This window comes from Symphalangus syndactylus, chromosome 18 (genome assembly GCF_028878055.3).
Source record: "Symphalangus syndactylus isolate Jambi chromosome 18, NHGRI_mSymSyn1-v2.1_pri, whole genome shotgun sequence".
Lineage (NCBI taxonomy): Eukaryota > Metazoa > Chordata > Mammalia > Primates > Hylobatidae > Symphalangus > Symphalangus syndactylus.
This window is the reverse complement of record NC_072440.2, coordinates 37165276-37180757: the sequence shown is the minus strand read 5'-3', so window position 1 is coordinate 37180757 and position 15482 is coordinate 37165276. Positions and strand designations below refer to the sequence as shown.

The following is a 15482-nucleotide window of genomic DNA, read 5'->3' as shown; positions in this document are numbered from 1 at the left end:
ATGTTGTAATATGATTTGCCCAGGTAACATGCTGGTACACATGGAAAATATGATTTAGGAGGTCAGGAGCATATGTAAACCTTTCTGTATTTGTGAACTGTGGGATTTAGCAAATCTCAAAATATTTTGGGAATATTTCAAAGATTTACTGTAATTGAGGTTACAGGTGGAAATTTGCTTGTGTTCTTTCTCCTCCCCATCTCCTTCCTTCCTTGTCTCCTTTTGCACCTTAGACTTACACATCCTCCAATTTGCCCAACCCCACCCTGGTTTCCTGCTTCCTTCTTCCTCAATCCTATGCTCTCCACATACTTTACGGCAAATTATTTTCCTTCCTGGAAAGACTCACTGGATTAAAGGCTTGTTAAGTAAATTATGGGAAACTGAGAAGAATAGGAATAAATGCTACTTTACCTTTTCTTTTTATTCCTTGCTTTGGATAAGGAAAGTATCCTTTTATTTCTGAATATTCACATGGTCTGTGACTCTAATAATAATAAGACTACAGAAAGTGATTTGGAAGAAAATTTTTTGTTTCATATTAATGATGTTTAGTCATTCTAAAATAATTAAAAACTCATGATATACTTTCTTTTAGGTCCGTATTGAAACAGCTACAACTTTGAAGTTAAATATCCTTCTGAAAATTTAAAAATGCTTCATTGCAAAGAACTTTAACACTTTTAATTATTATTTATTTTGTGAAATTAATTTATGTATACTTGTTTTAGATACAGATTTATTTTGATAAAACTTATATATTCTCAATATTCCTTAACTGTTCTTCACCTGTTGATGATTTTGAATTTAGAACAGATCAGTTTCTACCGGTAAGAATATACATTTCCAGGTATTTTTTTAAAAAACAATTTCTGCTTATGTCTTTGAATACTATTTTATACATGAAATTATCTGTGTGTTACTTATTAAAGTTGAATTTAAAAGTATGCTGTATTGGATTATTTTGGAGGACATAATTTTTATTTGTAAACTGTTTTGGTAACTTTTATTGGTAACAGTTCACTTATATTCTGCTTACTTTTGTTTAGCAATTTTGTCATCTATGTTGAAGTTGGTTGCCAAACTTTTTTTCAAAATTGAAAAACATCTAGTATCTTCATTTTATGTGTGTCTGTTACTTTTGCTCCTTAGGTTATTTCTCTGTGTTATTTGCGTGTGTATATCTTTACCCTGTCCTACACGTTAGACTGTAAATTACTTGATGAGCAGAATACCAAGTTCTACTCATCTGTTTACTCTTTACTCAACCCCTAGCACCTAACATGGTGTTTTGCCATAACTGGTACTCAGTAAGCACTTGTTAAACATATCAGTAACATTGGGGTGTTAATATTTGTTCTTAAGAGGACTGGGTGAGAAGAAAGTTACGTGATAAAATGTACTTCTTTTGGTGAGGGGGATAGATAGGGAAGCTTGTAAAGCAGTGATCTTGCTTTAATAAAATAATCACCAGACATTTTTGGATGAAAGAAATGTGTTGTAGAAGTATGTGCTAAAATGAGCCATATATCTGAAAGAACAAATTCTTGCTTTATGTAAGTGTGATTTGTTAGTTTCTAATGTAATTTTCATAATGTAAGAGTTCACAGCCAGACATAGGGTATTTGTTTTTGATTTCCTAATAAGAACTATTCTGACATTTTTAGGATAACAAGTTATATCTATAAAAATGTATATCTCCATGCAATATATATTAAGGGTTACATCAGATAGCTGGTATGTGAGTGCAATAATTAACGTCTTTTTGCTGTAATGAGTAGGTCTTGCAAAACAAAACATTTCGTGATTGGCACCAGACATACATGGAAGAACAGTGACAAGGCACTGTTAATAGTTTAGTTAACAGTATAAAATTTAAACAGACATAGCTTAGACAATATTCCTCTAAACATTATTCAGTTTGTAGATGAGTTAAATTCTGAAATGGACACATTCAGCAGCAATGAAGAAAGAAAACACTTTATAAAACAATATGTAAAATACTGGCAGCTTGAACAATTTCAGGTTGTTTAGGTAATGCCAATCTTTTGGCTTTCTGTTTATTTGACTTACTGCTTTGACATTATGATTTATTTCTTACTTCTGTTTGTATGAATGTAGAGGTCTTTCATTTCTGTTCTAAACCTTTTTTGTTTCTTTTTACCTGCAGTATTTGGAAACCATGTTCACACTACTTTTTCAGTTACTGCAGCAAGTTACAGAATGTGACACAAAGATGCACGTTTTGCATGTCCTTTCTTGTGTGATTGAAAGAGTCAACATGCAGGTAATTATATTGTAAACCATGAAAATAAATGAGGGGTGGGTAGAATATGTAGAATTCATTAATATCCCTGACTACATTGTTTAAGAGTTAAAACATTAATTGAAATGCTTCTAACTTATAGATTGTGGTTTCAGTTCTGTATTATTCAAAATTGACATTTATATTCGATTTTTTGAAAATGAGAAAATTAAAATACTAAAAAAAATTGGATCAACAATGTAGAGGTGTTTATAAAGCAGAATTTTACATATTTTAGAAGATCCAGCTGATGTAAAATTCAGTGTGTTTGAGGGCATAGCCACAAGTGTCCATCAGCAAGACTTCTGGGAAGTCTGTTATTTTTACCTTAAAAATTAAGTATTTTTTGCAGTCTGGTCTGCATTATATTTACATTTGGCTTAATGTAAAAATGAGGTGTAAAGTTCTTAACAGTTCAGTTATTCAGCTTCCCCGTCACTCTGAATCTTTGTGGAAAATTGTTAATCCGGAAAACCACACTATAATTATCGTTGTGACTTCCTATATTCTAGTTTACCATTGCATATCCTTGTTTGGAAAGCACTGAAGCAAATCTGTGACTTGCATTGTATTAGGAAAGATAATTGATTTGGATTTCACAGACTTAAGAGTTTACTCTTGGATCTGCTGTTGGTGAATTGTGACACCTTGAGCAGATTTATTAATTCTAAAGAAGTTGATGAGAATAGCTATTACTTATTGAGTAATGACAACATACTGACATATGTGCTACATGCTTTGCATATATTTCTCATTTAGTTCTCACAAAAAACTTGAGGTAGAGGAGTTAGAATTTATTGTCTCAAACAATTTGAGACTTGAAGGAGCTTTTCAAAGTTCACATATTTTAATGGCACTGCCAGTACTTTAAGCATAATGCGACTCCCATGGTAGGGTTGAGTCACTGTTAATCATTTGAAACAGATCTGGGTACTGGTGTCTAAAAGTAGTAATATCTTGCATGATTCTTAGTACATTAATCACATTAATTCATTTGATGGTGTTTTTTTCAACAACATTGAGAGAGTTTGGTCACACAGAGTTCACTGCAACTGTTTTAAGAACTCATTTTAAGTCCTTGCCTCTGCTATTTAGTTTGGGCAAAGTCTTTAACCTTGTGTCCTCATGTATAAAATGGTAACAATAATTCTGAACTCACCTAACATAGGATTTCGTGAGCATAAAATTATTTCACATCTCCAAAATGCTTCAGAGTACTATAAAGTTGCAATAAATGGTTTAAAAAGTTGATTATAAAAACAAGATTTGGCTATTTTCTGTAATTTTATTTAGAAATATATGGCAGATGGAAATTTCTTAATTAAAACTTTTTTTTTTAAATAGAAATGGATCTTCTTACCTTTGTCTTGCCAAACTTGGAATTAAAACTTTTTCTCCAAAGTTTGTTATTCTTTTGGCTTAGTAAATTTAAAAATGCTTTTGTGTTTCTGTCTACACTCATCTTTCGGAACACAAATAACCCAAGCAGCTTACGTGCCTATATCATCAGAAAGTAACAATAAGATATAGTTATTCAATATAGCTTTTGTTTTTCCAAACTCATACTAAATAGGAAATGGTTAAAAAATTTTTAGTTGTCTGATTCTTTTTTTTTCTACCTTAACCTCTGATCAACCCTATCATTTTTATCATTGTTGCATATATCCCTTAACTCTCTTTAATATGCCAAATTTGACGTTTGTCCATGAGGCAGCAAACTTTTTAAAAATGTTAACAAATTTTCTTTTTTGAGACGAAGTCTTGCTCTGTCACCCAGGCTGGAGGGCAGTGGCGCATCTCAGCTGACTGTACCCTCCTCCCCAGTCTCCTGGGTTCAAGTGATTTCTTGTCCTCAGCCTCCTGAGTAGTAGCTTGGATTACAGGCGTGCCACCATGCCTGGCTAATTTTTTTTTTTTGTATTTTTAGTAGAGATGCGGTTTCGCCATTTTGGCTGGGCTGGTCTCAAACTCCTGGGCTCCAGGGATCCACCCGCCTTGGCCTTCCAAAGTGCTGGGATTACAGATGAGAGCCACCGCAGCTGGCCAGAATTATCTTTTTGATATTAGGCAGCAAACATTTTGAGCCATCTTACAATAGTGCTTTCTTCTTCTTCTTTCTTCCTTCGTCTTCCTTCTTCCTTCTTTCTTCTTTCTTCTTTCTTCTTTCTTCTTTCTTCCTCCCTTCCTCCCTTTCTTTCTCTCTTTCTTTCTCTCTCTCTCTCTCTCTTTCTTTCTTTCTTTCTTTCTTTCTTTCTTTCTTTCTTTCTTTCTTTCTTTCTTTCTTTCACAAAGTGCAGGTTTGTTACATAGGTATACATGTGCCATGTTGTTTTGCTGCACCCATCATGTTGACAGTTACATTAGGTATTTCTCCTAATGCTATCCCTCCCCCAGCTCCGCACCAGCCGCCCCCCACAGGCCCCAGTGTGAGATGTTCCCCGCCCTGTGTCCATGTGTTCTCATTGTTCAACTCCCACCTATGAGTGAGAACATGCGGTGTTTGGTTTTCTTTCCTTTTGATAGTTTGCTGAGAATGATGGTAACGATAGACATGGATTAAGAAAATGTGGCACATATACACCATGGAATACTACGCAGCCATAAAGAAGGACGCGTTCATGTCCTTTGCAGGGACATGGATGAAGCTGGATACAATAGTGCTTTCTGACACATACAGTTTAATGTTGAAGTTTCAGTAAAGTCACCATCTTTGTACCATAATATACAATTATTTGAATATTGTCTTTACTTTTTGATACAGTAGTAGAAAACCTACAATTAAGTTTTCTAGTGCAGAGGTCTTATAAATATATAGTCAAAATAAATATGTAATCATCGGGGTGGTATCAGGTGGTCTTTGGGCCTGTGCATTTCTGAAGTGAAAGAACAAAATTAAAGGGACTCTGTGAAATACAAAATACTCTGTTGAAAATTTTATCTAAAAGATGAGGTGTCCTTAGGGACTTAGAGTAATTTTTTTAACCCCAATGATAGAGCCCTCATTAAAACATTTGTTAGATTGTCACCTATTTGATTTTCATGTTTTCAGTGATATGAATTTAAGTGGAGCTTTCCCTATATATGAGTTAACTCATAAGGCTATAATATTCAAATTGCTTCCCCCACACCCCAAATTCTTTGGTAAGAACACTTAACATGAGATCCATCCTCTTAACAAAATTGTAAGTGTAGAATACATTATTGTTGACTTTTGGTACAACATTCTATAGCAGAACCCTAAAGCTTATTCATCTTGTTTACCTGAAACTTTTATGCCTGTTGATTAGTAACTTATTTACCCTTCCCCTTAGTCCCTGGCAACCACCATTCCACTCTTTGATTCTATGAATTAGACTGTTTTAGATACGTCGTATAAGTAGAATTGATGTATATATGCAATTGTGTGTGTAATACCACATGTTCTTTATCCATTCATCTGTTGATGGATATTTAGGCTGCTTCCACATGTTGGCTATTGTGAATAGTGCTACAATAAACATGGTAGTGCTAACAATTTCTTTGGGATCCTGATTTCAGTTCTTTTGAATAGATGCCCAGAAATGGGATTGCTGGATGATATGATAGTTCCAGTTTTCATTTTTTTTGGAAGCTCAATGCTACTTTCCATAGTGGCTGTAACATTTTACATTCCTAGCAACAGTGTACAAACGTACCAGTTTCTCCACACCATTGCCAACACTTGTGTTATCTTTTATTTTTGTTTTATAATAGCCACCCTGACAGGCACGAGGTGTTATCTCATTGTGGTTTTTGACTTGCATTTCCCTAATGACTGCAAAAACTTTCTTAGTTCTATGTGATTTTTAAAATGTTATGCAAATAATTGAAATTATCCTTCCCTTAAAACCCTCGTATTATAATCTTATTCAGAATTTTATATGGACAGTATTTTTTCTTTCACCTCTTTTCATTGAAAAATCTCAAATCTACAAAAAAGTTATAAAATAGATCAACACTTATATATCCTTCACTTCATTAGTAAGTTTCATCACTTACTAATATTTTACCACATTTGCTTTCTTTTTATCTATCCACATATACAGATTGTTGTTGTAAAACTATTTCAGTTTTAGTTGCAGACATCATGATACTCTCCAGAATATTAGATCTCACCTTCTTAAGAGATATATGCTCCATTTCCTACATTATCATAACCATGATTAGACTCAGGAAACTTAACACTGATGCAATACTATTATCTAATATCAAGTCAGTATTCAGATTTCCTTAGTTGCCCCATATATCTAGCCTCCCACCCCACTGGAATATGTTTGGCTCTCATGTCCCTCTTCTGTTATTTTTAATGCACAGTCTTTTTCTCCTTCCTTTTATATCTTTCACAGCACTCTGTGATTGATTTTTTTGTTTTTGTTTTTTGAAATGAAGTCTTGCTTTGTCACCCAAGCTAGAGTGCAGTGAGGCTGTCTTGGCTCACTGCAACCTCCACCTCCCAGATTCAAGTGATTCTCCTGCCTTAGCAGGAGTAGCTGGGATTACGGGTGCGTGCCACCATGCCCGGCTAATTTTTGTATTTTTAGTAGAGACGGGGTTTCACCATGTTGGCCAGGCTGGTTTTGAACTCCTGACCTCAAGCGATCTGCCCTCCTTGGCCTCCCAAAGTGCTGGGATTACAGGCATGAACCACTGCACCCGGTCTCTATGATTGATTTTTGAAATATTGTTTTTATAGCATTAATTTTAATTTAGAACATTGTATATTCTAATGACAGCCAAGATTGGAATATAAATATTTTATGGCTTTTAAATGTAACTGGGTACTTTGGTTTTATTACCCCATTTGTAATTTATAGTATATATTTCTTTTCTGCAATTTCTAGGAAAGTTTCCTCCGTATTTAAAACCAAAACTACCTCATTTTCCTTACCAGTAGATTGTGTTGTCATATGCTTATTTTTAGTTGAGTATGAATAAGTTAGATACTTTGAAATCTGTTTTTACTTATTAATTGGCCTGCTTTTATGAGCTAATTGGCATGATCTTTGAGATAGAACACTTAGCAATATTGAGTACATGTTCCAGAAATAATATTATAATCAAATTTTGAAAATAAGGTATTACATGATAAATATGTTAAAATAAGGTAATACGTATCTTAATATTTATTCACTTATATCTTACTGAGATGTTTGTGCAAATATTTAACTTCTTATTTTTCTGCATTCCCCACCAACACTTCCACCGCAGGAGAGGGGAGCAAATTCTATAGTTGTTTGGCTACCCTTTTAGAGTATTTTACTAGCAGAATAAAGAAACTCACCCTTTCTGGGAACATTTTAAATTTTAATCCAGATATTCAAGTAGATAGTAGTAAAGCTATGAAGGTCTAGTGTTTTTATTTCATCCCCAAGGATACTCTTAGAGCAATTTCATATACTGTAATACTAAGCTTATAGCAATCTCAAATACTGGAGCTGAAACGCTGTCCAGCATCACTGTAGATCCATTTTCTTTTTCAAGAAACTACTGTCAGACTGAGCTGTGCTTCAGGGTAAAATTTAAAATCTGATTAACTTAATCCATAGTGAGCTTAGCAATTTTATCTTTTGAAAATGTTTTTTTTCTCTTGTGTTTCCACCATACCTTGTATACCCCTTCATCATTGCACTTCCCCTTTTTCATTGTAAGGGATTGTCTGGCTGTCTGTGTATCCTTTTCTGTCCAGTGCCTTGTGTTCAGGGCCTGAAACTTGGAAGATATTTGTAGAATGAATGAATAAATGCTGACTTTTTAAAAAACAATAGTATAATTTCCAATTTGGTAAGCTGTTTTACTGAAAAAGAAGCAAGATATAACAGCATTTTCTGTTAACCTCTAAAGAATGTTTTTTTATATTCATAAATTTTGTTTCATTCAGTGCACTTGATATTTGTTTAAAATTATTTAAAAATATTTACTATAGAGCCCTGGGCTTTTATATAATGTCTAATTTTATTTTTTAAGGGCATAAGCTTAATACATTACATCTAATAAATATTAAATATGTGCTGCCTGGAACTTAATAGTGCTCTCATTGTTTTTCAAAGTAAATTGCCTTCTTTACTAATAAAATTTTGTTGTTTCCTCTACTTATATTGTAATAGATACGACCATATGTGGGATGTTTGGTACAATATTTGCCCCTCCTTTGGAAGCAGAGTGAAGAACACAATATGTTGAGATGTGCTATTTTGACAACACTTATTCATCTTGTTCAGGTAAGTCACTTCTCCACAGAGCTTTTTTAGTTCAGTGGTTTTTTAAAAAATTCTTTTAAACATTTAAAAATTGTTTTTATGTGATTTATGTTAATGGTAGTGAAAAACTTCACATATCTTTTATTTTTTTTTTCCATGTGTGATCTAAACAGATTTAAAAACCACTTTTGCATGCTTATTTTGGACATTTTTTTGAGGATGTGAAAAATATTATTCACTTTTAAAGAAGATGTTGTCTCCAGTGATGATAGACTCATGGTTCATGCAGTCCATGGCACCATGCGTGCAGTTTCCTTGGTGGTTGGGGCTTTTCTGCTTAAGCATACTTTATGTTTTCACTCTTTTTTCTTGATTTAAAATAAAAAAATTCCCTATTATAACTTGGTAAGGCAGGAAACCAGGTGAGTTGCTTTTGAGGGGAGACAAGTGAATTAGATTTCATACATTTTGACGTTTGAGGTGTTGGGATGTGGTAGCAGGTAGAGAGGAACCTGAAACTTAGAGCTGGACTATAGTTCTTACTTGAACTGTAACAGTGAATTGTAGTCTGGTGAGAGTATGGATAGGGAAGAGCTCAAGGCCGTGAGTTAGAATATATGTGTGGGGATGCTCAAGTGATTTTACTGACTTCACCCACAAATTTGAGAAGTTTTCCAGTGGGGGAGAAATCAGAAGTACCCCCTAAATTCAGAAGTACTGCTCTAAAGCTTTCTAAAATTAGTTTAGAAAAAACCAGAAACTTTTCTCAGAAGCTTTGATACTTTTTTGAACATGAACTCATTCTTTCCATAAATGCTTTCTTTTTTTTTTTTCCTTTTTGAGACGGAGTCTCACTCTGTCACCCAGGCTGGAGCACAGTGGCGCGATCTTGGCTCATTGCAACCTCCGTCTCCTGGGTTCAAGCAAGTCTCCTGTCTCAGCCTCCCAAGTAGCTGGGATTACAGGTGCACGCCACCGTGACTGGCTGATTTTTTTTTTTTTTTTTTTTTTGAGACGGAGTCTTGCTCTGTCACCCAGGCTGGAGCACAGTGGCGCGATCTTGGCTCACTGCAACCTCCGTCTCCTGGGTTCAAGCAAGTCTCCTGTCTCAGCCTCCCAAGTAGCTGGGATTACAGGTGCACGCCACCGTGACTGGCTAATTTTTTTTTTTTTTTTTTTTTTTTTTTTTTTTTTTTGAGATGGAGTCTTGCTCTGTCACCCAGGCTGGAGCACAGTGGCGCGATCTTGGCTCACTGCAACCTCCGTCTCCTGGGTTCAAGCAAGTCTCCTGTCTCAGCCTCCCAAGTAGGTGGGATTACAGGTGCACGCCACCGTGACTGGCTAATTTTTTGGTTTTTTTTTGTTTTTTTTTGAGACGGAGTCTTGCTCTGTCACCCAGGCTGCAGTGCAGTGGCGCGATCTCGGCTCACTGCAAGCTCTGCCTCCCGGGTTCACACCATTCTCCTGCCTCAGCCTCTGGAGTAGCTGGGACTATAGGCGCCTGCCACCATGCCCGGCTAATTTTTTGTATTTTTAGTAGAGACGGGGTTTCACCGTGTTAGTCAGGATGGTCTCGATCTCCTGACCTCGTGATCCGCCCGCCTCGGCCTTCCAAAGTGCTGGGATTACAGGCGTGAGCCACCGTGCCCGGCCTGCCTGGCTAATTTTTGTATTTTTAGTAGAGACGATGTTTCACCATGTTGGCCAGGCTGGTCTCAAACTCCTGACCTCAAGTGATCCGCCCACCTTAGACTCCCAAAGTGCTAGGATTACAGGCGTGAGTGTGCCACCATGCCCAGCCCCTCTATAAATGGTTATGGATGACTTTTAGTTACAGATTCCTGTTTAAGGCAGTTTCAGATAAATAGTAATGCAAAATATTTTTAATGTACATTTCCCTGCTTTCTTTTTTTTACTGTGGTAAAATACACATAACAATATTTACCGTTTTAACCAATTTTAAGTGTACAGTGTAGTGTATGAATGTATTAAATACATTCATAATGTTCAACTGTCACTACCATCCATCTCTGTAACTCTTTTTATCTTGTAAAACTGAAGCTATATCATTAAACAATAACTCCGCAGCTCCATCACTAAAGCACTTAAAAAAAAAAAGTGGCCCAGAATCTCTTCCTGTCTACCTTTTAATGCTTATGATTACCTTATAAGGATTATGTCCGTTTTATAGAAGAGCATAAAGACTAAGAGAAGATTACTGACTAGCTTGTGAATGCATTTATAAGTAATAGAACAATGAACAACCCCAGACATTTTGTATTATAGCAGCATCTCTGCCAAATGTTTTTTTGTTTTTGTTTTTGTTTTTTGAGATGAAGTTTCGCTCTTGTTGCGCAGGCTGGCGTGCAATGGTGCAATCTTGGCTCACTGCAACCTCCACCTCCCGGGTTCAAGCAATTCTGCCTCATCCTCCAGAGTAGCTGGGATTACAGGCATGCTCCACCATGCCTGGCTAATTTTTGTATTTTTAGTAGAGATGGGGTTTCTCCATGTTGGTCAGGCTGGTGTTGAACTGCCGACCTCAGGTGATCTGCTTGCCTTGGCCTCCCAAAGTGCTGGGATTACAGGCGTGAGCCACTGCTCCCGGCCTCCAAAATGTATTTTTAAGCTCAACTTGGGAGTTTTATGAGAGATGTGACAAAACACCAACTTTTATGTCTCCTCAGGCAGTGTTACTTCAAGTAGTCTCAGGAAGTCAGAGTAACTCTTGTGGAATGTTAGGCCTTTTTTCTTTAATCGTGACATTTAAGTACCCTGTGTATTTGTACAGGCGAAGAGTGCAAGGTTCAACCAAGTAGTATTCTACCCTTCTTGGAGAAAGCATATAACATAATACCAAAATTGAGACTGTTGCTTAAAATACATTTTTCAGCCGTTTGGGAAGATTATACTAAAGTTTATTGGTTGGCCAGGCACTGTGGCTCACACCTGTAATCCCAGCGTTTTGGGAGGCTGAAGTGGGCGATCAGTTGAGGTCAGGAGTTCAAGACCAGCCTGGCCAGCATGGTGAAACCCTGTGCCTACTAAAAAAAAAAAAAAAAAAAATTTGGCCGGGCGCAGTGACTCACGCCTGTAATCCTAGCACTTTGGGAGGCCGAGGCGGGTGGATCACAAGGTCAGGAGATTGAGACCATCCTGGCCAACATGGTGAAACCCCATCTCTACTAAAAGTACAAAACTTAGCCAGGTGTGGTGGCAAATGCCTGTAGTCCCAGCTACTCGGGAGGCTGAGGCAGGAGAATCGCTTGAACCCAAGAGGTGGAGGCTGCAGTGAGCTGAGATCGTGCCACTGTACTCCAGCCTGGGTGACATAGCGAGACTCCGTCTCAAAAAAAAAAAAAAAAAAAAAGCCCCCAAATTAATTGGGTGTGGTGGTGCACACTTGTAGTCCCAGCTATTTGGGAGGGCGAGGTAGGAGAATTGCTTGAACCCAGGAGGCGGAGGTTGCAGTGAGCCGAGATCACGCCACTGCACTCTAGCCTGGGTGACAGAGTGTCTCAAAAATAATAAGAAAAGTTTACTGGTAAATTTCCTTTCTTGCAAAATACTGCTATCTTCTGGCCTTTGACACATAACAGACATTAGTGTAAGTTTCTGTCTGTTTTTGTTTTTGTTTTTTTAAACCTGGAAATCCAGATTATGGTAATCTTTGAAGAGGGTGGTCACTGGATGAAAATAAACTTTCTAGTCTGCATAGTTGAACTTAGAGGAAGTAGGTATTCATTCATACACTTAATGTTTATTGAGAACCTGCAATGTGCAATACAGGGTAATAGGCACTGGGCTACAGAACAGAAATGAATAAAATGGGATCTTTGTGTAGGTGACCGTCTAGGGAAATACTGAATAAGTGTGTTAATTGCCCTTTTAGCAATTAAGAACATACTGCTGTTGGGGGTACATGGCCAATTCCCTGTGTCACATGGTGGGTGAGGTGGGGCACATTAGGGAAGGCCTCCTGACAGAGGTGTTACTCAAATTTTGATGTTGTTAAATAGTGTTAAATAGTGTTGTTAAATAACACAAGAAGTGTTATTTAGATGGTGGTTTAGCAATGAGAGTGGTAAAGGTGTTTTAGACATATGAACCGGCATGTGCAAAACTACCTAAGCATTAGGGAATGCAGTACATTTTATTTTTTTTAAGGTTTATATATTGATCAGTTTTAATGTTGATAGATAAAGGAGTTAGTTCTTAAAGATTTTTTCAGATGAAAAGTATCAGTACCCTGCTCCTCCTCCTCATTTCCTTTTTGGTGGAAGAATTCACTGTCAACTCTTACAGCCAGATCATAGGTTTCTCAGTCTTTCTCACTCTAACATATTGTTTATTACTGATTTGACCATTGTAGGCATTACTTCTTGACTTCCCTGCATAGAAGATGAAAATGTAATTCTTTTGTACCCGTGTCCTTCCTATTCCACCATCCTCCCAGTATACTTGATTGTATAAAGACTATTGAAGGCATATATCATTATGTCGTGATTAATTTTATTTCTTATACATAGTGTTTCAAACCTCCACCCTTGTATTAATAATTTTATTTGCTTAATATACTGAGAAAGTACCATAAACTTGGTGTCTTAAAACAATATGCGTTTATTAGCTCATAGTTCTGTAAGTCAGAAACCTGGGCATGCCATGCCTGAATTCTCTGATTAGAGTTTAATGGACTGAAATTGAGGTGACTGCCAGAATAAGTTCTTCGCTGGAGGCTTTGGGGAAGAATCCGTTTCCATACTCATTCAGCTCACTGGCAGAATTTAGTTAGTTGATTTGTAGGACTAAGGTCCCAGTTTACTTGCTAGCTGTCATCTAGGGTCCCCTCTTGTTCCCAAGTCCAGCCACATTCTTTGACACGTAGCCCCTTTCATGTTCAAAGTCAGTAGTGGGGAAATTCTCAAATGTCAGATCCCCTGAGGGTTTTAATCTGTGACCTCCCCTTATGCCACTAGCTAGAAAATACTCTCTTTTAAAGGGCTCTTTAAGAGTAGGTCAGGCCCACCTGGTTAATCTTCCTATCTAAGGTCAGTTGATTTGGGACTTTAATTACATCTGTAAATTATTTCTTCACAGTAGTACCTAGATTAGTGTTTGAATAACTAGGGAATGGTGTGTGTACAGTAGTGGCCAAGAACCTAAGTGATCATCTTAGATTTCTGCTTAGTACACTTAGTTGTCTATGCAGTCGAACCTATTCTTTTCACTTGTTATCTACACATTTCCTCAGTGATGTTTTGTTACTTTCATCATCTTGAAGAGATACGACAGATTCTTTTGTTTTTTTTTTTTTTTTTACACTTTAAGTTCTAGGGTACATGTGTACAACGTGCAGATTTGTTACATATGTATACATGTGCCATGTTGGTGTGCTGCACCCATTAACTCGTCATTTACATTAGGTATATCTCCTAATGCTATCCTTCCCCACTCCCCCCACCCCATGACAGGTCCCGGTGTGTGATGTTCCCCACCCTGTGTCCAAGTGTTCTCATTGTTCATTTCCCACCTATGAGTGAGAACATGTGGTGTTTGGTTTTCTGTCCTTGCGATAGTTTGCTGAGAATGATGGTTTCCAGCTTCATCCATGTCCCTACAAAGGATGGCTGCATAGTATTACATAGTGTATATGTGCCACCTTTTCTTAATCCAGTCTATCATTGATGGACATTTGGGTTGGTTCCAAGTCTTTGCTATTGTGAATAGTGCCACAATAAACATACATGTGCATGTGTCTTTATAGCAGCATGATTTATAATCCTTTGGGTATATACCCAGTAATGGGATGGCTGGGCCAAATGGTATTTCTAGTTCTAGATCCTTGAGGAATCGCCACACTGTCTTCTACAATGGTTGAACTAGTTTACAGTCCCACCAACAGTGTAAAAGTGTTCCTATTTCTCCACATCCTCTCCAGCACCTGTTATTTCTTGACTTTTTAATAATCACCATTCTAACTGGTGTGAGATGGGAGATACGACAGATTCTTAGGTGCTCTAGTTTGGACTGGTTTTACTTAGGCTTTTGCACGGCTGTTGTAACTGGATTTTCTTTCACTGCTTATCCTTTCTGTGGGATGTCTGTTTTCTGTGCATCATGTCATATCTTTTCTTGTTTCAAATTCTTTTTCTGATGGCAGCCATGAATGGCAGTAGCATTTTGCAAAAATACATAGGAGGTAAATTTTTTATTTTGAGATACTGCATGTGCGAAAATGTCTTCATTGTAGTTTCAAATTGATTAGTAGTTTGGCTGGTATAAAAGTCTAGGTTTCTCCCTCAAAATTTTGGAGACTTTTTTTTTTTCTTTGTCATAAGACGTCCAAAATTGCTCTGGGGACCCTGGAGCCATTCTAATTCTTGATTCTTGAATGTATTACCCCTCCTTCCCTTTTCTGGCAACTTGTATGATCATCTCTGTGTTCCTATTTTCAGTTTCATGATGTGAGTGTCTTTTCATCTCACTGTTCTGGACACTTGGTGGACATTTCAAGCTGGAAACTCATGTTCTTGAATGCTAGATGACTCCATTGTATTTTATTTCTTCCTCTTCATATTTTTCTTTTCTTACTTTCTGAACTTTTTGTTACTTACATGATAGATATTCTGAACCAGTCATCTGATTTTCTTTGTTTCCTTCCTGCCTTTTTTTCTCTTTGTCCTTCTACTTTCTAGGGAATTTTCTTAATTTTATCTTTCAACCTTTTTATTGAGTTTTTCTTTTCTGGTGACATGTTTTAATGCCTATGGGTTCTTTTGTGTTTTCCTGAATAATTCTTTTGTACAACATTTTGTTTTTGTTTTATGAATGCAGTGTTTTCTTTAATGCAGTGTTTTAATTACCAAAGATATTAATGATATATTTTTCCAAGCTTTCATGTCTGCCTGATCTCTGTTTCTTTTAAGTTGCTGTTTTCTATTTAGTTAGTTGTTTTGTCTTCT

General features: G+C 36.7%; 1 protein-coding gene across 5 annotated transcripts in view; it reads left to right on the top strand.

The window, feature by feature from the left end:
• IPO11 (importin 11) overlaps window positions 1-15482 on the top strand; it is a 229948-nt gene that overhangs the window by 107085 nt on the left and 107381 nt on the right. For all 5 annotated transcript variants that reach the window (XM_063623275.1, XM_063623274.1, XM_055253888.2 and 2 more), the window contains exons 17-20: window positions 599-632; window positions 790-830; window positions 2171-2287; window positions 8428-8541. In XM_063623275.1, coding sequence (XP_063479345.1) covers window positions 599-632; window positions 790-830; window positions 2171-2287; window positions 8428-8541 — 306 coding nt within the window. The remainder of the gene's footprint in view (window positions 1-598; window positions 633-789; window positions 831-2170; window positions 2288-8427; window positions 8542-15482) is intronic.